The 23,382-nt window shown below is 41.4% G+C and overlaps 3 protein-coding genes across 5 annotated transcripts; 2 read left to right on the forward strand and 1 right to left on the reverse strand.

Annotated features, from left to right (window-relative positions):
* Window positions 1-3,050: 3,050 nt before the first annotated feature.
* Window positions 3,051-7,475, forward strand: lgals3b (lectin, galactoside binding soluble 3b). The gene is made up of 7 exons (XM_028036737.1): window positions 3,051-3,127; window positions 4,163-4,195; window positions 4,521-4,602; window positions 5,850-6,091; window positions 6,175-6,263; window positions 6,390-6,558; window positions 6,657-7,475. Exons 2-7 carry the CDS (start codon window positions 4,190-4,192, stop codon window positions 6,813-6,815), a joined length of 747 nt encoding a protein of 248 aa, XP_027892538.1. The 5' UTR covers window positions 3,051-3,127; window positions 4,163-4,189; the 3' UTR covers window positions 6,816-7,475.
* Window positions 7,476-8,285: 810 nt separating this feature from the next.
* On the forward strand, window positions 8,286-17,964 carry fbxo34 (F-box protein 34). Of its 3 annotated transcripts, XM_028036482.1 has the most exons (4): window positions 8,286-8,553; window positions 11,295-11,433; window positions 14,347-14,464; window positions 14,966-17,964. In XM_028036482.1, exon 4 carries the CDS (start codon window positions 14,973-14,975, stop codon window positions 16,842-16,844), a length of 1,872 nt encoding a protein of 623 aa, XP_027892283.1. In that variant the 5' UTR covers window positions 8,286-8,553; window positions 11,295-11,433; window positions 14,347-14,464; window positions 14,966-14,972; the 3' UTR covers window positions 16,845-17,964. The 3 variants fall into 3 exon arrangements, with proteins under 3 accessions (XP_027892283.1, XP_027892281.1, XP_027892282.1); XM_028036480.1 differs by lacking the exon at window positions 11,295-11,433 and having other exon boundaries at window positions 14,312-14,464; XM_028036481.1 differs by lacking the exon at window positions 11,295-11,433.
* A 631-nt stretch (window positions 17,965-18,595) lies between these two features.
* On the reverse strand, window positions 18,596-23,382 carry jmjd7 (jumonji domain containing 7). Its single transcript, XM_028036483.1, has 9 exons — window positions 23,208-23,382; window positions 22,429-22,582; window positions 22,103-22,241; window positions 21,896-22,010; window positions 20,885-20,941; window positions 20,566-20,661; window positions 20,075-20,151; window positions 19,784-19,943; window positions 18,596-18,982 (listed from the first exon to the last, which is right to left on the reverse strand). The coding sequence occupies exons 1-9, from the start codon at window positions 23,254-23,256 to the stop codon at window positions 18,891-18,893; spliced, it is 939 nt and encodes a 312-aa protein (XP_027892284.1). The 5' UTR covers window positions 23,257-23,382; the 3' UTR covers window positions 18,596-18,890.

Below are 23,382 nucleotides of genomic sequence, written 5' to 3' on the forward strand. Positions count from 1 at the left end.
CAGTAATGTTGGTTGACGAAGCAGCTTTGGCAGAAATGTAAGATAAAACTGTATTGAATGTGACACTCACACCGATCACACTAATTGTATGTGCTTTTTACATGGGTTTGCATATAAAAAAAATGGTAACTATTTGATGAGGCGTGCATAAGACTGTCATTACACTGTCATAAACATGACATAACACCTGTCATGAACATGAAGGAGTCTTTATGAATGTTTATGGCTGTTGTCATGAAGTGTTTCAATGCAACTTGCTCTAAAAGTTGCATTGAAAGTCCATTAAAAGTGCCAACTTTGCATTAAAAAGTGTCATTATTTACCGAATGACACTTCATGACAACAGCCATAAACATTCATAAAGACTCCTTCATGTTCATGACAGGTGTTATGTCATGTTTATGACAGTGTCATGTCAGTCTTATGCACACTCTGTCAAATAAAGTGCTACCAAAACAATTCTGTTTCGATTTTATTATTATTAGTAGTATTATTATACAATTTGAATTGAAATGATGCATAAGCCTTTAGAGGGAACACACCCAGTCTGGCTGAGGCTCAGGATGAGTCACAGAGTTTGGCTCTAAACCAGATGGATTCCTTACTGACAGGGTGTGTTTGTTTTCCCCGTTTTGCACCAAGGGATCACCCTGCAACACAGTGAGAGAGTTTAACAAAGCTGTTCAGACTTCACAAACCCTCCAAATCAGTAAAAAATAATAAAGTGCATCAATATGTTAGAGTTTGGTCTGTTAAAGAAATACAAAGCAGCCTCATGGGTGCATCAAGTGACTGAAAAACTAATTAAAATCAGAAATGTAAAAAAAGGAAACAACGTAATACATAACAAATCACATGAGACCAGATATTACAAGGTATGAGACGGCAGATATGACATCATACCAGGCGAAAACATATTGGTGCAACTTAATTGGCTGAAAACTAATTTGGTCTCATTTCCAAACTTCACAAAACAATATTCACAGTCCATACTAACTGTGACATTCTATCATTCTGTCATTGTTACTGGTTATTTGTTCTATTTTTTATTTGTATATTTTACTTTTATGTTCTTTTTGGTAGGTTATTCGCTTTCACTATTCTTTCATTTATTTACTTAGCTTAGTTGAGTGTTACTGGCTTAGTGAGTTTGTTGATTCAAATATTTTTACTGGAAGGTTGAATTATTTTTGTTAATAAGCGTTTACATTTTGGAGATATGTTTGTGTTTATTCCATAAGTGGAGAGCTATGCTGTTTGAGAACACTAAGATTGGAATTAATCTTTAATCTATTGTTATTTAATATCTAAGCCTTATTGGGCAGGTATTCATAAACAATAGCCAAGAGTGAAAACTATGGGAATGTTTTTTCCTGGTAATCAGGAAATAACTGGCTTACTAATATTGTTCTAAATTATTACTTGGTTAAAAATTGCCTTGGCTTGTTTTTTAAGTTCACAGCCAAAGTAAACCTATGATTACCTAACACTGGACTGCAGGCAAATTCTCTCTGACAGAATGTGGCAAACATAGGGGTTTGTTTGCCACGTGTCTCACACAGGCCTTTTCAACTCCACCCTCAAATTATGCCTGAGACTCTGTTTTGGGTTAGTGATGGCCGGAACAGAACATGAACTCTGTTGTGCTGAGACGGCTGCTCTGTGCGGCAGAAGCTTGGAAGCTGCAGCTCCAGGGAGGAGCTGCCCCTCGAAGGCGGAGCTAGGTCCAACAAGCCTTTTTGCTGGTTGGACCTAGCTCAATAGGATCAAAGGATCCCTCAACCATGCATGAAAGAATCATGGCAAGTTTTGATGAGGGAATAACGTTAGAATATGATGTAAAGCTCAAAAATGTTGATTTTAAATATTACTGAGCCTTTAAACTTTAACATACAATATAAAAGTAATTGTTGCAAACTAATAGCTTTTGTTATTGTAGAACACAATATTTCAAAGGAATGTATCAGTCTGGGCAGATTAAGTCATAGAAGCAAAATATGATTTTCTCACATAACATAACTATAACAACTATGGTTCTCCTTATAACAACAAGGTTCAATAAAAAGGAAAAACAGGCGAATCTGCTCTATAAGCACAGACATTTTGAAGATTTAGTTCTTCATTTCCGCTTCCTTGTTCTGACATGTAAATCCACTTGTTTAATTTTTTTTTTTTACACTGGACTGAAATTCCAACTTTATTTAAATACAGAGTTTAGGACTCCAGACTTGCACATTTTTGCTTTGGACTCGGCTTCTTACTTTCATGTATTTAATCTGACTTGACGCGAGACATAAAGGGGAAGGCATGAAACGGCAGTTTTATAGAACGCCAACCAGAAACATCTGAGCTCTCACTCTAAAATAGTTCAGTTACAGATGCCAAGGGCACGGCTGAAACTGGCTGCCAGCAAATAGCTCTAGGATCACTTCTGAGAATTTCTGCAGAGGAAACGATATGAGTTGTGAGAAGTGTTGAGGGTGGGTCGGAATCTTAGAATGCTCTTTGGTTCACATGGCAACGCATTTCCAGACAGAACAAAGCCTGACCCTTCAAACAAAAGTCCACAATAGAACAAAAGTTTGCACAGCAACACTGAGCAACACACCCAAGAAAAGAATGACCAGGTTCCAACTTATGTTGTGAGGTTTGTGGTTCGTTTGTCCTAAAATTTGTATTTATTTGTATTTATTTCGCCCCCAAAAGGTTTTACAAAAACATGAGAACAAGCAATCAGCAGGACACAGAAAAACATGTGCATACATAACCAAGAACAAAATACTTTTTTTACTACTACTTTTCTGTTTGAAAAGAAGTAGGAAGACGTGAAGAATTATTTAATCCTTCTCATTATCTCAACTTAATGAAATATAAGTTACTAGTAGTATATTACTAAAATTCATCTGAACCCCTTTTCCTTTTATGGACAAAAAAAACTTGTATCGCAGAGATGAAGGTGAAGCACAAATCAAATATTCTTTAGGTTTTTGTTAGCTGTAGTGCAAACAAATGACTGTTATGATTTAGTTACAGGAACAGGTCGAAGCAGGAAAACAGGGCGTGGCTCTGCACATAAAAACACTCTCATGTTCTACAGCCTGACAGTGAGCCGTTCTCCAGCAAACAGGTACGTCTCTTTTCCGTTTCTTATACTCATGATTGACTCTTTCCAAAAAAAAAAGCAACCAGTTCTGGTAAAACTTCCCTGCGCAGATTTGAACTGACTCAGAGATCGACATTATTAAACTTGTGAATTAGTTTCATCGAGATGATCTGAGGTAATTTTACTCTTTACTGTCAAGGAAAACACAGAAACAGGAAACACTTTCATTTGAGTTTCTAGGAGCTGATACTATGGATTTGAAAGAAGTCTGGTGTTGAATAAAACTCAGTGAGTACTGAAATAAGTCAGGTATTACACAGTAACCATGTGTACACAGATAGACATGCAAGTATACAGGGAAGTGGGCTGCAACCACACCCAGATGCACAGAGTGTGGCCAGGAAAGGAATTTACTGAGAAAGCCAACCATTAGCTGCTGAATGAAATGTGAGTTTTAGTGCTATGGCATATTGATTACTGGAGACACATATGTACATAAAGTATATAAAACAAACATGGCTGAAATTGAGTTTGCAGAATGTTTATTGCCTTACGTCTTTTTAGAAGTGAAAAAAAAAAATCAACATTAGTTTGTTGGGAGGGGCTGAAAAGAACCAAAGCAAGAATTCACACAAACAGTAGCTTCCACTTCTGTGGATCTATGTGAGGATATTGGCATTGGCCAGAAGTTGAAGAGAACAACATTTTAAATGAAATTACAAATGTGAAACTTTATCAAACATTATCAAGCTTCAATAATGGATTATTGATCATAGACAAATCTGCCCACTGCCACCACATTTCCCAGAAACACTTGGGGTGAGGGATTACATCAGAGAGAAGATGTGACGCAATCTGTGGCTTTCCCTGACATGACACATGTTAGAGTTTAAGGATATTAATAAACTAAAAAACACAATTTAAACTGATTTGAGCTAAACCTGTTCAAACATCCTCACTTCTACATTTTGCATTCATATTCATTTGCAAAAACTATTTCCAAATTAATAGGAAATAGAATTTTTTTTTTCTCACCTGTTGTTCATTTGCTGATTCCAGTTGGGCTTCAGTTCACAGAAGAGCACAATGGATGTAAGTCTGATTTACTTATTAGCATTGTTTTCTTTCCATGTGAATTTGATTGAAACGCAACAAATCCAACATGGAAGTAAACCGCAACTTTAAAATCATATTTACTTTTCATGTCTAAAATAAAAAGAACATTGAAATAAAATGTTGCTTTTGTTGTTCAATGAAGAGATATATTTAATGCTGGATTACATCAAGCATATACTGTACATATGGCAATATTTTACTACCTTTAAATATTACTAGATATCTTCCCAACTCTACTTAGCTTCATAAATGTGTGATGACCTTGAGTTCAGAGGTATCTTTTCTTTCTCTCTCTTTACAGCTTTCAGATGCTCTTGGTGACTGGCCCCCTGGGGGCAACAACCAATCAGGAGGTCCTTGGCCTGCCAACCCCACCTGGCCAGGTAGAAGCAGTCAACTATTCTTTTGTTGTTTAATGTAGGCTCCTCTGTATTCAGTGAATTTCACCCACTGTACTGAGTGACCGCTGGTTGTAACACTATGTCAACACTTTGTCTTTTGGCTAATCTGGACATGCCAGATCCTTGAAGAGAAATAGTTTACAGATCTATCTCTGGTCTCCGCTTGTCCCAAATTTTTGGTACAATCTTGGCCAATCCCTCCAAATGCTGAATGGTTTTATTCAGCGAGTGTCGATATGTACAGTAAATAATATGAGTAATCGCTACAGGAAAGTTCTAAAAATGTTGGGAAAGCCAATGTTTTGAGGAGATTTTAAAGATGTGGAGCCATACGGTGTGGACCTTCTCTTGGTACTCACTTAAATAGTGTTTAGGTAATTAGCTTCCCTTATGTTCACCTTTCTCAAGGCCCACTAAACATCAACACTGTTCATACTGGTTGCCTCTCATCAAGTTAAGAAGTAACTTTCTTTGCCAAAGTGTTGCTGATACCTCAACCCTTCCAAAATATTGAAGATTTCATCCAGATTGCTGCTGCCTTTATCTGCTTTTACTCTATGTTCACGGAATCTGGAGGTACTGGTACATGTAGGCTGGCCACACAAGCTTTCTGGCTGGCCTCTATTTGAAGGCAGTCTTTGACCTCATTGCCAGTCATGACATCACCAGACACTGTCTCTCTCGGATGGGAGCTCTGTTGGTAGATGATGGATGCCAGACCTTAGATACGTTGACAGAGTGACACCTTTCAGGTTCAAAAGCAATATTTTGAACCTGACAATAAACTCTTTAATAATAAACTCTACCTCCTGTCCTCTATGTCTGCTAGACAAAGCCATTTGTTAGTTTCGACAAGGTCCCAGAATGCCACTGGAGTCCTCCATTAAAATCCTGCAACTCTGTGGTAGAAAACTCACAGATGCCACTGGTGCTTCACCCATGAGGAGAGGGAGCCTCTGGGTCTATTATAGATTAGTTTCTCACCTACTTCAGTCTTCATTTCTGGCAATATTTTGCTGTTTGACAAGAAAAGATTATTTGAAATATATTTTTAATATGGTGTCTGAGGTCCATAGTCAAAACATAAAAATCCAAGAATGTGTATCCATATTAAGAACGACATAGATTTTTCTTTTGTAATTTTCTTGAGATGCATTTTGCCATCAAATATAGCTTTATATAAAAAGGTGAATTGATCATTAAAAATGAATAATGGAATTTTGACTCAGGTCAGCCAGCAACCAACCCCACCTGGCCCGGGGGTCAACCTGCTGCCAACCCCACCTGGCCTGGGGGTCAACCTGCTGCCAACCCGATGTGGCCTGGGGGTCAACCTGCTGCCAACCCCACCTGGCCTGGAGGCCAATCCGGAGGCAATAGTATGTGGCCAGGAGGGAACCCAAGTCAACCCACTACACCTGGTTCATATGGACCTGGAGCACCTACGCCGGCCGCACCTCAAAAGAATCTTGTAAGAAAACCAAAGAAAATGAGAAACGCATCAAGAAATATGGACAGACAGAGAGATGTGTTAATTCATTTACTTTTCGACAGGCTGTTCCCTATGAAGAGAAACTGCCAGGGGGAATGTATGATAAACTACTGATCACCATCAAGGGAACCATAAAACCCAATGCTGGCAGGTCAGAAGCAACACTGGGGGTTTAATCAAACATATTTCTCTACTGACAGTCGTATTAGTGTGAAATATAGGATGCTTAACCGCAAAAAAAAAATCACTCTGCTTTTGTGTCCTTGTTGCCAATCAGGATCACGGTGAACTTGTCTGCAGGCAATGATATTGCCTTTCACTTTAATCCTCGCTTCAATGAATCCGGAAAAAAGGTTATTGTCAGGAACTCACTTGTTGGCGAGAAGTGGGGGAAAGAGGAGAGGGATATGAAGCAGTTTCCCTTTGTCCAGGGTCAGCCGTTTGAGGTCAGACATCTTCTACCATCTTGGGGAATAAAGGTGTCTGTGAATCTGCTGCATTTTCAGAGTCCAGTTCACTAACATGTTATCATTTCTTTTTGCAGCTGAAGATATTGTGCACCACCACAGAGTTCAAGGTGGCTGTTAACAATTCCCACGTTCTTGAATTCAGACATCGGCTAACCAACCTGAGCTCCATCAACACACTTGGCATCTACTATGACCTCACCCTTTCAGATGTTCGTGTTGAGAAATTGCATTGAGAAGTCTTTGACATTACCGGAGATGTACTATAAAAAACAAACAAACAAACAAAAGACCTTTGGAGGTCAACTGCAAATCTATTTGAGATATACTGTGGATCTGTTGGAAATCTAAAAAGAATCTTAAAAGAACAAAATTTCTCTTAACCTACAGAAAACAGTCACAAATACATGAAAACCAATTTTAGCACAGCTAAGAATCATAGATCTAAGATCTACCAGATCTTTTTAAAACACAGCAAAGGTTGTCTATGGTGGACCTCCAGATTATCAGCTGATCTACAGTGAAGATGATTGTTTTTTCTACAGAACATTTTTAAAAAGTCTAATAATAATCCCAAGAGATTTGAGCCATAGACAATCATTGCCGGGGATTCAGTGGTAATCACAGCAGATTATTCTGTTCTCTTTTTTCTAGATGATTTATAAAAGTTCAATCTATTGTCAATCGACAGACATCGACAATAGATTTAAGTTTTTAAAAGTAAGTTGACTCATACTTAATAAAATAAATGGCTGTATTGACTCGATACAGTCAATACAGCCCTGTTTTGACTCAATGTCACATATGCATCGTTTCACATTTCTGTTATGAATGATACACATTTTGAAAGGTGCAAATGTGTTTTTCCTCAATAAAATGGAATGGTTTACCTGGTTCAACGTTTAATTTCTACTTTTTAGGTGAAAAATACTAGTTTTAATTTCACACCAAGAGATTGAAAAGAAAATATTTTTTAGAAGGGTTGTGGAAATTAAGTTGTAGGTCAAGTTGATTTGAAAAAGTGTCGTATGGCAGTGCCACAAATTCCTTTGTAAAATCTCCAGTTTTCTGCAAATAGCACAGAGTGTCTTGAATCAGAGGCTCCTTCAGAACTGCTACAGTAGATCCTTTATGCCACGAGCCATTACCATCTATAACAACTAGATGGTCTAATATGAGTTACAATGTTTCATTTCTCTTTGGAATTAGTAAAATATTTTTGAGCTGAATTGATTTATCCAAGGTGAGGTTGTGGAAGTAGTAAGTTCAGAATTGAGATGAAAAACCCCTCGACCATGAACAACATTCAACTGTGGAAGTATATAAAAGTGTTGACTTACTACAAAGAACCTCTAGTTAAGATTTTGGATCCAGATTACTTTTTTTAAAATAAAAATTAAGATCGTGTAGAAGAAGAAGAGAATTAAGACAAAAAGGGAGGCTCAATTAGTTGTCAAATTACTTTTGATTACATTTATGATTGCTCCGAAATGAAATGACATAAAGCCATCAGGTTTGAAGCCTGATGATTCTCTGAAATGCACCAAATTCTGCTAGATTTTGATGCCTTTTAAGCGGGTTAGGGTCAGACTTGTATCCAATAATCTCTTTTCACACCACAAAATGGTTGTAACTGAATGTCAGAGGTAACAGACCAATATTTCACTTATTTCATTTTTACCTTACACTTCCCTTTTAAGTTGTGACGTAATGACGCAGAGTTGCAAGTTTACGTATTTTGGTCGTTTACGATAGAGCTGCTATAAAGCCACGAAGGGCGAGCTTTTTATTAGCCAAGCTGCTTTGGGAAGTAAAAAACTTAAACAAGCAGCTAAATTAACTGACCGCAGCTTCGGGTCGGTACAAAAACAGAAACAAACTGGAAAACAGTGGAGTTTAGCTGCTGTTCCAGCTACTAGCCTAGGTTTTTGTTTTTATTTCCTGTAGCAAAGACGGAGAAACTGCTTTCTTCAGGTAAGTGAGCCGCTTCGTCTTGAAATTGTATCAATATATGTGAAAACATTGAAGGTTTTATCGAGCTCTTGTATTATTAAATGCTCTGTTTTCCTGCTTCGCTGCTCTGCGCTAGCTAGCATTACAGCTAACCAGTTTGCTGCGGTTGCAATGGTTTCAACTAGTCGCAGCTAACTAACTTGACCAGTTTAAGCGGTTGTTTGCTAACCGTGCCTCCGCCTCCTCGTTGGCTGTGTGTGAATCCGCTGTGGAATACAGCCGTTAACATTCTGAACCCCAAGGAAAGTGGCACAAGCGGGGTGGAGGTGATGAACAGGCCCAGCACGGTCTCGGTTGTTTTCTTCGTACTGCAGACACAGCAGTTGTTTATCAGACTCTGTTCTGTCTCCACAATCAGTGACTTCTTAGCAGGATTCGTACACAGGGTTTTGTTTTTAGAATTCACAAGGTTGGAGAAACGGGGGAGAAAAAAAACCAAAACTACGGATACTTCCAGGTTCCTTTACTATGTAAAGTAGCTAAAGCTAAACAGGGTCGGTACAGCTAAACAGCTGGCTATGAAGATGCAGCTGGTTATGAAGATGCTGTCAGAAAAGCATTTAGATTTTCAGATATAGACGTCAGCAAAAAAAAATGGACTAAATATATAAATGATGTCATGGTGCATAATATTAGGTTCTATGTAATGCAGAGCTCCCTGTTGTGCTCAGAAATGATTAGCCCCGTACAGTTGATTAACAATCTGATTGCATCATTGCTGTATTATGTGGAGTCGAATATGATTTGTTACAAGTTTAGGAATAAATCCTGCAGATTAAACCAACCAGTGGACCACAGCTGGGTGACTGCAGAAAGTAGAGCCTCATATCGCAGGCACCACCAAGCCTGCTCCCCTTGGTGGTGCCTTCTGGCTTGGTGGTGCCTTCACCACCAAGCCAGAAGACATCAGAAGACATTCTTCTGATGTTCATCTTTGTTATTAGCTGATCTCACCCACCAGAAGGTCTCTCGCAATCTACACATGCCACTGGTCCATTCTTTAATGAAATGAAGTTACTTGTGACAAACTGTTTAAAACCCAGATTGAGTAATTTTTTTTTTTTTTTAATTGACCACTTTAAAGTTTCTTTAAAGCAATGAACTATTGATGGCAAACATGTAAATCAATATATTGCAGATGTTGCCCAAACCTGAGAATCTGAAATGTGAAGATGGATACCTGTAGGTGTGGCTGTTTTTGGTTGGTGTAAAGATTATGACCCATTGTTCTCTGTTGTTACATTATATCTGAACAGTGTGTAGTAAGGCTTTCAGATTTCAAATGTGTGTATCCCATATGGATGCTACGATTGTGTTGCTAAACTTGGTTTTATGAGCTAATTTCTTTTTTAGAAAATGAGCACACTTGCATATTTATTGTTGGTGTCCATCAAAGAACACAAAGTATTAAATTTAGTTGCATTTTGGAAAAAAAATAATGGCACAAAATAGGCTTTTTTTGTGTGTCTGAAACAATTTACTGTTGAACAAATTTAGGAATTAACAGTTAACTGGAGTATAAAGACTCAAAAAAAAGAACAGATTCAGAGCAATAATGAAGCCAAAGCTGTGCAAAAACATATACAGTTTGCATGTAAGATCTATAAATGTATTATACCCAGAAATCCTCAAGTGGCATAGCTTTACGTTTAATTCTCTAAAGGAGGTGGGGGGGGCTTATTAAACACCTGTTGCTATTCAGATATTAACTGGTTAATACATTAAATAATCAGATCAGCCTCACCCTGTATTAATGCTAAGTTGAGCAGAAAGGTCTGAACTTCTGACACCTGAATATGTTGATAGCTCTAAATGATCAAGCCTTTTTAGGCTACGACTATGTTTACGTTCTTGTTTTTTGTTGTTGTTGTTTTTTTGTTTGTTTTTTAAAGGAAATGAAGTATTTGTGAATTTAAAATCTATATTATATTGTATTATAAAGGCTTAAAGCTGCTGCATGTAACTTTAAAAAAAAAAATATATATATTTTTTTGCTTATGTGTTGAAACTCACTTGGTTGAGACAGTATAATATGAGACAGATTATCTGTGGAAAAGAAATAAAGCTCCTTTGCCTTCAACCAGTTCTCCCAATTAGAAACAACCAATCAAAGCCAGGAGGAGGGTCTTATCGCTGTCAATCATGCATGTGTGTGCACTGCTCACCCTCCACACACAATTAGCAGCCTGTTTAAGGAGTTGATTGAGAGCTCTAAGCCCCTCCTCCTGGCTCGGATTGGTTATGTTTGGTCGGCTCAGTGAGTTTCTTCAGATAGCTCAGAGAGCTATTTGAATAATCAGTAGAATAGCCAATAGTTTCAGAGCTACATACTTTTTTAGACCTTTTTTATGGCATTTTGACCATAATGTCAGTATAAAATAACACACATGAACAAGGAATGCTAGACTAGTCTAACAAATGGCAAATAATGGGACTAGATATTTTTTACATATGATATTATCACTGAAATATAAAAAAAGTTGTTTTTTTTTTAATAGCCCAGCTCTGTTTGAAAATGTTAACCAGCTTCTATGATGCTTTTCTAAACATAAGCTGTATTGGAGGTTCTGTTTGTAACTTCTACTGATAATTTTACCTCTTCACCATTTTCAGTAGTTTTGGTCACTTTGTACCATTGTTTAGTTATTTTTTTATATGTAGGAATTGTTTCTAACTACTTTGGAGCGTTTCATGCCGTCCAGAAGGAGATTTCTGACCTTCTTTGACTGTCAGTGATAAAGTAGGAAATAGAAGCTTCTACTGTGGTGGGTTAAGGAGCCTTTGGTCTGTCTCCCTCCCTCCCCCATCTCTCCACCAGGAAAACAGCATCAAACGTGCCTGGTAAACATGTTCTGTGATCAATTTTCAGTCGTCATCAGTGTCGAGGTAACATGGGTCAGGACAGGTCAAAGGTGAACAGGCAATTAATTTGAGATTGTAGCCCAAAACCCGTGAACCTGTTGTAACTCTTCTCACGTTATCATCTCCTTATGTGTAAATGATCAGACATGTTAAGCAATGCACTGATGAATTTTAAACTTCCTGGCTGATAAATTAGGCTAATATTTGCCTTCTCTAGTGTATAGGCTATTAGCCTGGTTGCTGAGGCATGTTTGTGAAGAGCACAGTGTTGCTGCAGTTGCATAGACAGCAGAGGTCTTCAATCAACTGTGGCTTTGTGAGTAAATGCCAACTGCCAATGGATCTTAAGAGCAAATGGCTCCAATACAATCATTTCTGCTGGGGAATCTCTCTTCTTTCAGGTTTCATTTAAATGTAATTTATTTTGCAGGGACAATGCTCATTAATTGACATTTTTGTAAATGCGGCAGAATTAGCCAAAGGGCTATTTATCCTATGTTGTTTCTGAATGATTTATCGCGTGAACAAATTCACATGTGTTCTTAATCGTTTCTTGTTTAATGGAAACACCGCAATTACAAAATTCTTTTTTTTTGACATTAGCAAAATATTATCAAAGTTGCGTGCACAACTTTTGTTATGGAAACACAGATAATGAGTAATTTGTCTAGCTAAAAACCAAGGTTATACAAACAAGGTAAAAAATGACCTGGTTAAGACAAATCTTGTCAATACTTACAAAACAAAGAAAACTACAACACAATTATTATAAAAAGTAAACTATTGTGCCAGACTGACCATGTCTTTGGACACGTTACATGTGGATTACCTGAAATGTCTTGACATGTTGTCACCACTATCAGAAGCCAGAGATAATCAGTGATTCCTGTATCACAGACTAACACTCTGTTCACAAAGGAGCTTTTAGAACAGCACTATATAACAGTGTTTTCTTACAGAAAGAAAAACGTTTTAGGTTTAAAATAAATTCTGCGATGTGTAAAAGTTAACTTTGATACATACTCTAAATTAAAGCAACTCAAGTTTGTAAGCTAACGTTGTGACATCCAGTAACTCTGAGCAATTTTGATGATGAAGCCCCAAAATCTATCATCTGGCCTCACTTTGCACTAAAAGTCCTCTGCCTAGTGTTGCCTCAGCGTTAAACATGTTCCTTCATAATCAAGTGGTCTGTCTGTCCACTACTAGTCCAACATCTCTGAGATGGAAAACTTTGTAACTATGAAAGGTTTCCTTACATATTCAACAGTGTCTTGCCTCACCTGTAAACAGTCTGTACACTTTGGAAATTTCCACATGGGGGGAGGAGGTGCTGGGTGATGCCTTCAATAGCACTATGAAAAACTGAGCTTTGAGTGAAAATGCACATTGGCAGTGGTTGCTATGGAAATTTCATCAGGGGTTGTCACAATATTGTCATTGTAGGCATCTCACATGGCACAAAGCATGATCCAGTCAATATATTTGTTGTATTCCTCAGACCTGTGGGTATGTGACACGTGGAGCATATTCCGATATAACACCACTAGGGGTGCACCGACTGCACTTTTCTGGTCAATCACAGATCTTTAAGAAGCCTGACCTGCTGGTTTAGATCGATACTGACTTTTTTTTTTTTTCTTTTAACTGTCATTGACAAGTGTTAAGGTCACAATACACCTTCAATCAACCAACTTTATTTAACTGAAAAATATAAAAGAATACCTGTGAATCAATACAAACTTGTTTTTGCTGCGTATAAATGAAAAGTCGACACACGTGACCTGGTGGGCAGCAGTTTCTCACAGCAGAGCTAAACAGTACAGTAGGTAAATTTCAGAATTTTGTGGAGTTGGATAAGATCTGTGAAAACAATCAGTAAGTATTGGCTGATTACTCAAAATGAAGGAAATCGGAACAGACCAATTGGGCACTAATTTGGCTGAAGATATTTCTAAAAATCAATGGTTAAATTCTACTTTGGTCACAAATAATGCGATTAAGCTTAAGTCTGTTTCAGCAAAAACATTCAGTAATGTTGTTTTTTTAAATAGCCAGTGGTAGAAGACTGAATCAAAATATGGATCAATACCGCCTGGACATGATGGGTATGTTTGGAGAATAGTGGTCTGCCCTTTAGGGAGTGAAATATACACCTGCCTCTGATTAGATTTTAATAAACAGTATTGTTCCTCCTTGTCAAAAATAACATTTCTCTTGGCAAAAATTGAAATTAAACAATTGCATTTATGAGACCGAATTAAAATGTAAAGAATACAATTTTACAAATAAATAATTTTAAGATGACTCAAAATTCTAGTTTAACCTGGAATATTTGAAATTTATGAAATGTTAATTAATCCCAAGGATGAGCTCATACATATTCATTATGAATATTTGTTTTAAAGATAACCTCTGGTCTGCAGTGCCCAAACAACTATGCATTGCACAGCAAGAAAAAATTCAGCCCTTTCTGGAAGTTTCAATGGCCTCATATTAAATGGTAGAACGCTGTAGTGGCTCTGACTGTGGAACGTTCTAAAACTTGAGCGGTAACTGGACTGTGCTGCATGTCGCTCTAATGTGGCAGTTGGAGAAACACCTGGGGACACCAAACTCCAGTCCTGGAGTGGCTCTCGAGAACTGGAGTTTGACACCCATAGACAAGAGAAATATTCCAGTTGTCTTCTACTCAAACACTCACTGATATGACATTATTATTATTATTAAAGAGATTACATTACGAGTCAGTTTGTTGTTGCTGGATTACATCATGTTAGGATGACTCATCTATCATCTTGCAACATTTTAACTCGTATTTATAGGTTTTGTTTTTGTACTTCTATGTTCTATGCAGAGGCGGTCGCTCATGTTCAGTCTGCTTTCCTGAAGTTAGTGCTGTTGGAGAAGAAGCGACACGCAAGATATGAAGCTTTAGAACCAGAGATGCTTTCACATCAACCTGGATCTCGCCTCCGATACCACTGGGAAATCAAAATGTGCTGTCAAGGTAATCATAGTTACTATATTCTATAGGTATATTGAAACTGTTTGGTATAATTATTTTGTGTACATTTATAATGACTTTAAAGTAGCGGTTTGACCACTTGTTTCCTAATGAGCAGAAAACAGCTGGTTGTGTAGTTCTCTCTAACACCGTCGTTTCCGTTATGAGATCTTTAATTGCTTCAGCCCTTGTATCCTCTCGGTGGATACGAGGGCTACAATGGATTGGAATCCCAATGACTTCTTGAAGGCTGGCTGATTGTGATGTTTAGCACCTTAGCCGTCCGCTTGATTTTAAAAAACAAAACACCCACACTACAGAACATGTTATCTCTGCTTGGAGCATCCCTTCACTCTTCCCAACATTTAATGTGAGAACCACAGAGAAGCAGATTGGTTCACAACATTCTTTAAAAGTTATCCAAAAGCTGTAGCACATTTGAAGTTTTTCCTTTATAAAGATTGATCATTTTTGTAGCTAAATAACTTTCTCCTCCTCCCCTAGGCCAGCCATGCATCTAAGGTCCTACCCAAAGTTCCTATGCTCGGAGGTGCATTTGGATGCAGTCCGTGTGCAGACGTCATCTCAGAGGAGCGCTTATTTTGGTAGCCAGCAGGAGACGCTGATGATGAAGATGTCCAGTAACCAGAGCAACATCAGCACCAGCCGTATTCCATTAAGCTTCATCTCCACCAACACACTCTGCTACAGCACCGGCGGCCCATCACTACATCTGAAGGCGCCGCGCAGCACCACCGGGCAGCAGCTCTCCTGTCGGACCGACAGCAGATGCAGCACTCCCCTCGGACCGTGCCGCAGCACCACGGAGGACGCTGATGTGGCGCCAAACGTGTGGACAGTCATCAAACCTGGACACGTGCGGGAAAAGATTGCAATATTTGCTTCAGAGGCAACACGGACAGATGGGGCAGACGGCGGCGATTGCAGCTCAGCTCTCTGCTTGAGCCACGGCGATCCAGCAGCGAAGGCATGCACCAACAGCAACACTCCGCTGGGGCCGCTCCGCGCCGTGAAGGCCAAGGGTAGTTGGGAAGAAAATCGCTCTGCCAAGAGGCGCCGCAGGTGCTTGAGCAACCAGAACCATCAGCTGGACCAGAGGAGCCACATCCTGACTGAACCAGAGCCGAGGTGCTCAGAGGGTCCTGGTGGGCAGTGTGGGGAGGCACCGGAGCCAGCCCAGGGACCAACACCAGCGGAGGAGGAGCAGAAGATCTCTGTAGTGGAGATGGTGGCGTTCCTTGAGCAGAGAGCGAGTGAGTTGCAGCCAAACCTAAAACCTCTGTTAAGCCTCCAGAGGAGCTCCACCACCATCACCCTTTCCAGAAACCCCCGGCCCGAGATCAAGGAGGGCGACGAGCCAGACATTATCAGGGTGTCAGAGATGGTGGCCAAGCTGGAGTCCAAGTGTCTGAGGAGCAGCGAGACGAGTCTGTCCAGGAGCAACAGCCTGAAGAGGACAGTGGGGCGTGTCCTGCTGGCTGCTGGACAGAAGAGCTACAGCTCCTGCTGGACACAACCCCAGCCACAACCCTCATCAGGACCACCTGAAACTCTGACAGCAGACCGGGTGGAGCCGCCTGTACATGTGGTACCCACTGTCCGGGTGGAGTCCCCTGCCTGGGTGCTGCCCCCCACCCCTGCTGCACCGCCTAAGGAGGTTTCCGGGGAGACGGCGGGCCTTCAGAGTTCAGAACAGGAGCCGCTGCCCGGCCTCCTGTTCCTGTCTGCTGATGAGACGGGGCCAACGCTCTGCACCCCCCATTACAGAACGACCTTTTACCTGGAGCCTGCTCTCCCTCCGGTCAGCGCCCCCCAGAGGTCAGAGAAGAACAAGGCCCACAAGACCATGGGTTGTCCTCCTTGCTCTGCCGCGGTGCCTCTCGGCCGGAGCGCTTCGGTGTCGCAGGACTTCCTGCGGGTGCGCCAGAGGCTGCAGCAGCTGCTGGCCCCCCAGTCGTACCTGCTGCTGCTGCCGCACCACCTGCTGGTCAACCTGCTGCTGCTGCTGCCCACCCAGAGCCTCGCAGCTCTCAAGTGCACCTGCAGCTACTTAAAGTTTGTCATCGAGAACTACAGCGTACGGCCCGCCGACTCGCTCTGGGTGTCTGACCCCCGTTACCGTGACGACCCCTGCAAACAGTGCAAAAAGCGCTACCGCCCTGGAGACGTGTCTCTGTGCCGCTGGCACCACAAGCCGTACTGCCAGGCTCTGCCGTACGGGCCGGGCTACTGGATGTGTTGCCACAGCGCCCAGAGGGATGCTCTGGGCTGTAACGTGGGTCTCCATGACAACCGCTGGGTGCCCGCATTTCACAGCATCAATGTGCCAATTTATAGGAGGAACTATCACTATGAAAGCTGAATTATTTTATGTGTGTATGTGTGTGTGTGTAGAGCTGTATGAAAAGCAGAGGGGCTGCCTCAGTCCCAGTTATTATCAGCTGATGCCTTGTCATGTGTAACCCCTTTTACTAAAAATGGTTTCCAGCATCAAATTTGTTTTGTCATGACTGAAGCATGTTCAACCCCCCAGGCTGGGCTCATCCTGCTGCAGCAGCCTGCTGAGTGTGTTCAGGCTGGATCACTAACATCCAACAGTCCTTCATGTTTTCCTTCATATTACCATCTGTTTGTTCCAGCAAAGCTCTGGATAAATTAGGGATTGTGTTCAGCTTGAAGCAAACCAGCAGGTTTTAATTTGGGAGTAAAACTCGGCGCAGCAGGTTGAAGTGTTAGCGTTGTGTTTCCACAGAGGAAACAAAAAAGTCTTAATAAGAAACATGAGGATTTAAAGCCGCTAATGGTCAGATTTGTTTTGGAAAAAAATGTTTGTGTTGCTGCATGCAGTGTGGCGCCCCCTACTGTTCAATCTGACACCTCAACATTTTCAGTTTTCAGACAGAGTTTTTTGTGTGCGTGCGTGCGTTTCTTATTGATCTCCTTTTTGGAAGAGGAGGATTCCTCTGGAACTCTTCCAAGTTCCAGAGTTAGAACAGAACATCACTCTGCTGCCAAAGTGGATCTTTGGTCATCTGACCAGTCAGGCTGCTAACACCAGTACGGTCTGGTGTTGTGGAACCAGTCAGATGGCACATTTTGTGGGAGAACGATCTGCTATTATCACAGAGACATTCAGGAGAGACTCAGAAACTGGGAAGGTAGTAAGTTGTTACACACACACGCCCACACACTCAAACACATCTGGTCTGTTTTGCATAGGATTTGTGTGTGTTTGATTTGTGTGAGTGCTTCCACTAGCTGACAGATAATCATTGTATTCCTTGGTAGGATGTGGAGAATTGTGGCCTTGAGTCTCTGAGACGATGCAATATGGAAAACTTGACAATAAAGATTATTTTAAAAATTTATAAGATATGAACATGAACTTTGTTTTTGTTTGCTGGGTTATGCCTGCTGGCTCTAAAATTTTTGCTGTAAAGATGTTTTGCTTTAATAAAATGCTTTCTGCTCTTTTCTTGTTAGATACTTTAACATCATTTCACTTCCAGCCGAGGGTTTTCTGCTCTCAGAATGACTGTGGAGCCATGATTGGATTTAAAGTCATAGTTTAAAATGTGCTGTAGCCTGGGGAAGACTGACGGCTCTCTCCACAGTTGGATTATGCATCAGCAATGTTTGCCAATGAAGAAAGACAACGGCATTATCAGCACATGCCTGTATTCTCTAGAGAAGAGAGATTCTGAATCAAACAAAAGAAGGGAAGAGTTTCATTTTATGCCAGATTTCTCTCAAGCTGTTTTTGGTGGATGAACAAAGGTCAAGGGAAATCTTATTTTTTGCAAAAATGTGAACCCAATCAAAGATTTTTTAAAATTCTGACATGACCTAAACCTTAATCAGAGAAGATTTATTACAATAGATCAACATCCATAGCAACCCTCCTGCTGTCTTAGCGCAACGCTCAGGAGAGCAGCAAATGCCACGGTCAGGGACTGGGAGTTGTACTGTCAAAACCACCAGTTTCTGAAAATGGTGGTGGTATCCAACATCTTTGCAAATGGAAAAAAAATTGATGCAGCAAAATCTTAGCGATTTCCCTGCAGTTCCACACAGATTGGTGAATATAACCTGAAAAGGATTAAACAGGGAGCAGCAGAGACAAAGACAGGTTTAGTCAAAAACACACAGAGAACACGACACTTTAAAACAGCAGCAGCACACACAGCTTTATGGACACATCAGAAAACAGGATGAGTTGACAGTCATTTCATGTCCTAAGGTGCGTTCATTGAATAAATAACATTTTTAATCTTTAGTTTGACACGAACAGCAAACTACACCAGGAGGCGCTGTTCCACTACGTTTTGCAATTCATAAGCTCCATTTTCCATAGTTCCCAAACTGCTTTCTGTGGACTGAGTCTCCTCTGTTCACAGCAGCCACCGTGTCACGAGGAACCGTTCGCTACTTCAGACAGCGATTCCAGAAGCTGGAAGTAGTTGTACTTGATGTCGTACTCCATGTCATACCAAAAATTCACTGCAACGGAGACCAGAAGGAAAACAGTGAGATTCCTATTGGGATAACGTGTTAGTTTCATTACTTAACAGCCAACATGTCTGTTGTCAGAGGAAATCTTTTTTCAGCTGCTGTGAGAGGCAATATGGTGGATTTAGGTGGGCTGAAAATTCCATATATAAATCAGTTCTTTTCCCTAATTCCTTTTACCACTTCTATACACTTTGTAATTCCCACTAAGTGTAAGAAATTTAGTGGCAGGGAATTACAATTTAGTTGGAATTCCAGAGCAGGGAGATAACAGAGCTCTTTTTTCCCCAAATGGAGTTAGAAAAATGGCTGAATTAGCCGTCCAGGCTTGAATCCACACCATTTTACAAAACCTTCCGCTTACAGCAGATGTACCATAACTAACATGATGGCACCCGTCTGTCAATCCAGTGGATTTGTCAGGAACTGACCAATCGGTGTTTTTTGTCCTGAAGTAAACATTGGAAGCGCTGAACCTCCGACAAAGTTGTAACGATAAACTCCAGCTGGCGGCTGCGGTCAGAGATTTGGTGAAAAGTAATCGGAAAAAATGGTTGAACGTTGTCAGTGAGGAGTAACAGCTGGTTAACCATATTCAAGGTTCCTACACAGGAATTATACTAAACTATAATATAGTTTAATAATTAAACTCTATTGTCAAATAGTTCGATTTGACAATTACTTCACTAATCGATTAATCCAGATTAAACTGGCAAATTATTTCAGCCCTGCTGTAATGTGTGACACACTATGCTTTCTGCGGGTGGAGCGTGATGCATTCAGGGTCTGTACCGGCGATGCAGCCGTGGGACTGCCGGACGTGGTGGAACCACAGAGATGGCAGGTACAGCATCTCTCCGGCTTTCACTGTGCAGCAAAGAGGCCGGGCTAACCGGTACTGCGGGAAGCGCTCCAGGTCCGGGTCCAGAGGGTCCAGAGGGATCCAGGCAACCTGAAGCAGAGAGGGAGTGGAGGGGGCAGGTAGAAGGGGTGAATGGAGGGGGTGAGTGAGTGGAGGGGGCAGGTGGAGGGGGGGTCAGCAGAGGCACTGATGGCCTTCAGGAGATGAGGACCTAAACGCACCTTGTGTGAGTCCACGTTATCGATGACCTTAAACTCACCGCCGTCCTGCTCTTGGTAAACAGCTGACTGGTACAGACCTGACAGAGATGGTTACCGTGGTTACTGCAAGAGATCAGGACTGTGGTTATATCAGGTGGACAGTTACCACAACAAGATTACATGACTGTTTCCTGTGATCAGTCCTGAGCAGGGGTCAGCCGCAACAAGACCTAAAAATGATGTGAAGGTTTTTCTTTCTGACTCTGGTGGTTAACCTTTAACTAGACCAGATGTTTCCAGCAAATGATTGCTGCTGGAGAGGATATACAGTGGAACCTGTGGTACCTGCAGTAGATGTGTCGTATTTGCAGAGGGTAATATCTTTAGGGTTAATAGAAGGTCATTAGATAAATAGTAGTGATCACCTCTTACTGAAAACTGTGATCTTGGAGAACGGTTGTTGTAGTTACAACCAACAAGGACATTGAGAAACAGATGGTTACTGTGGTTACCATAAGGGACGAAGGGTCGGTCAGTGGGTGGAAGCAAGATGAAGTGTTTTTCTCCAGAAATGACACAGTACAGATTCTCGTAGGGATCTTTGTGCACTGGAAAGCAAAACACAGAACAGCTGAGCGCAAAACACAGAATCTGTTTTTTACTCTCGATGGAGCAACAAGTTTTCTGCCCTCGTCCTGGTAAATCCCACTAAACACCCCAGAAAGTCATCAAATGTGGCTGTTCTACATTGTCCTTCACGAATGAAGTATATTTTTCACACAAATATCAAACACATTTGGGACAGTCATGAAAATCAAACTGAAATCTTACTGGATGTGACAGCATTTGCTTCTCCGAGCCAAAAATTGACTGCATCCGGTGATTTCCCTAAGAGAGGGAAACAAAGACAACAACATGACTCTTAAGACATCAACAATAATGACACAGACACCTGGAGTAAAACACAACTGCTGCTGAAAAGAACCCGGAAGGAATGACCTGATCTGGATGTAATTTGCTCCTCATTCACACCAGCTATGGCTCCTAGCTTAGCTGACCACTGACCCTGGAAGCCAAAACCAGGGCGCTGTCGGATCGTCCGACAAGATGAGTAAACGGAGGTCAGCAGATGCAGAGGACGTCTGGTAGTTTTGACTCATTAGACAGAATTACCAGGACTGGATGGACAGTGAGTGTACGTCCTTACACAGGAACTGGACCCGATGTGATGGACATACAGCTCCGTTTTACTGAGGGATTCTTGCCATAGATCCCAAATGTTTCCATATCATGGCCCCAAAAGAGCATTGACCTCAGACTGGGGGCCCCTCTATACAAACCCACAGACAATGCTACAACATATGTAAAGAAATGTTAACTTTTAGAATGTTTTTATTTATTTTTAGCATAAATGCTGCTGATTTTAGACAGCTATTATTTCTGTGGTGGAAAATGTTATCGTACAACATTTTATGACTTTATTACCAGATAACATTTTCTTCTCATCTTCCATTCAACTTTCTGAGGCTCCCACAGCGCCTCCTGGAGGCCCCCACTTTGAAAAACATTGCAATAGATCACATGGGTTTCAAGACGTTATGATTTTGCCAAACATCTTTAGTCTGCTTTAAATTGCATTGCGTCTTTTTAGATTTAGAGAAATCGTATGATGGGGTGTTGAGACAGGAACTGTGATATTGCACTAGAAGGGCTGAAGTGGTGTTGAAGTATCTATGCAGTGGTGCAGGCCATGTAGGAGAGGTGTGAGACAGCAGTGAGGTGTGCTGGCGGAGGTGGAACTGCTCTGAGTCCCTTCTGGTTTGGGTTGGTGATGGAACTGACCGAGTGCGGTGCTCATCCAGGGTACGTGAGGCTCCAGGTCGTCCACTAGCTCAGGTAGCTCCTGCAGCAGGTTGGAGCACTGCTTCTGGACGTAGAACACTCCGGTTTTCTGCACCTGGAAACATTCAGTCCAGCAGAGAGTCAGAACAGAAGCCAGTCAGGTGAGCAGCCGTCCAGTACCCCGGAGCGGGCCCTACGCTGCCTCACCGTTCCTTCTATTATGTCCAGCACAGAAGAAAAGCTCATCTGTCGTTCCTCAGGCATGACGAAGCGATCCCCCGCCACGGCGTCAGCGTAGCCGTTAGGAGTCACTGCCACGCTGATCACCTTTGACCCGATCTTCTCCCTGCGGACAGCAAGATCTGGGTTCAATGATCCAGTAAAGATTTGAGACTTCACACAGCAGAAGTGGATTTAACTTCTTCCTTTTTATCAGGGGATCCTTCAGTGTTTTCTGAGCTACAGGAGGATCTTAATCTGCGGAGACTTCAAACAAAAATCATCTTGGTTCATTGCGGACGTGTCCTTGTCACCTGAGGTATATTGGTGTCCACCTGGACAGAGCTGGCCAATGGCTGAAGGCGTTACGGATGATGCAGGGCTTGTTCGGGCCGATCCAGTCTCGGTAGAACTGCAGCGGCTCAGGTGGTCCCTCCAAGTGTGGCACAGATTTGTTCAGGTAAAGATCTGGTGGGTGATCAGCAGTCAGTCAACAACAGACCAGACAGCAGGTAGCAACCATCACAACACCCGCATAACTCATGATGACAATGAAATTGACACATGGAGAAGAGGAGGAATGCGTCAAACAATTAGCCTAAGATCAAAAATATACAATCCACCAGTTGATTGTGTGTAGTTGAAATACCAATAGGAATACTCTGGAGAGACAAGGAAGTCCCTAAGCAAGACTGAATCCAGACAGCTGGACCAGTGATGCTGTATGTGGAAGCTGAAGTCTCTCTGAGCTGTCAGAGGAAGACTGCGGAACCTTCCAGATGTACTGAAGGAGGATCTGACAGCAGTCCGGAGAAGAAGCTTAAATCAATTATTGTGGTTTACTAATTAAATGAAGGTTCGACAAATCAAACTGTATTTTTTTAGAACATTGGAATAATTCAGTCCAGCTTTGTCACAGTCTTTAAGTTGCTCTCGAAGTGCTGCTTTTTATTGACGTTCCTTCCACAATAATTACAGCTTTCAGAAATCCATCATCTAGTTTTAAAGCATATGAATGAATGGTTTCAGTGAAGGTTGGAGCTGTCAGTCTGTTGATCTGTGTTAGTAAACTCAGAGTGGAGATCCTTCTCACCGTGAGCCTCCAGTGAAAACTCAACCAGCCGTTCCTGAACAGACTCCATGAGGAGCTTCTTCTTCTCCTTCTCCCTCTCCAACCCTCCCAGGTCAGACAGGAGGAGACGTTCCGCCCAGGCTGGAAGCCACCATGATGTTTCTTTTCTTTCTCTCGCTCCCTCTCTGGTTTGACT

Source organism: Xiphophorus couchianus, chromosome 13 (assembly GCF_001444195.1).
Source record: "Xiphophorus couchianus chromosome 13, X_couchianus-1.0, whole genome shotgun sequence".
Taxonomy (NCBI): Eukaryota; Metazoa; Chordata; class Actinopteri; order Cyprinodontiformes; family Poeciliidae; genus Xiphophorus; species Xiphophorus couchianus.

What these genes read in the sequence shown, in the direction of transcription:
- lgals3b (XM_028036737.1), top strand. An exon ending in TGCCAACCCCACCTGGCCAG is followed by an intron (nt 4,603 to 5,849) that starts GTAGAAGCAGTC and finishes ATTTTGACTCAG; the next exon opens with GTCAGCCAGCAACCAACCCC. An exon ending in CCGCACCTCAAAAGAATCTT is followed by an intron (nt 6,092 to 6,174) that starts GTAAGAAAACCA and finishes ACTTTTCGACAG; the next exon opens with GCTGTTCCCTATGAAGAGAA.
- fbxo34 (XM_028036482.1), top strand. Translation starts at nt 14,973, where the DNA reads ATGCATCTAAGGTCCTACCCAAAGTTCCTATGCTCGGAGGTGCATTTG.
- jmjd7 (XM_028036483.1), bottom strand. Translation starts at nt 23,256, where the DNA reads ATGGAGTCTGTTCAGGAACGGCTGGTTGAGTTTTCACTGGAGGCTCAC. An exon ending in AGCAAATGCTGTCACATCCA is followed by an intron (nt 20,662 to 20,884) that starts GTAAGATTTCAG and finishes TTTGCTTTCCAG; the next exon opens with TGCACAAAGATCCCTACGAG. An exon ending in ATAACGTGGACTCACACAAG is followed by an intron (nt 19,944 to 20,074) that starts GTGCGTTTAGGT and finishes TCTCTGCTTCAG; the next exon opens with GTTGCCTGGATCCCTCTGGA.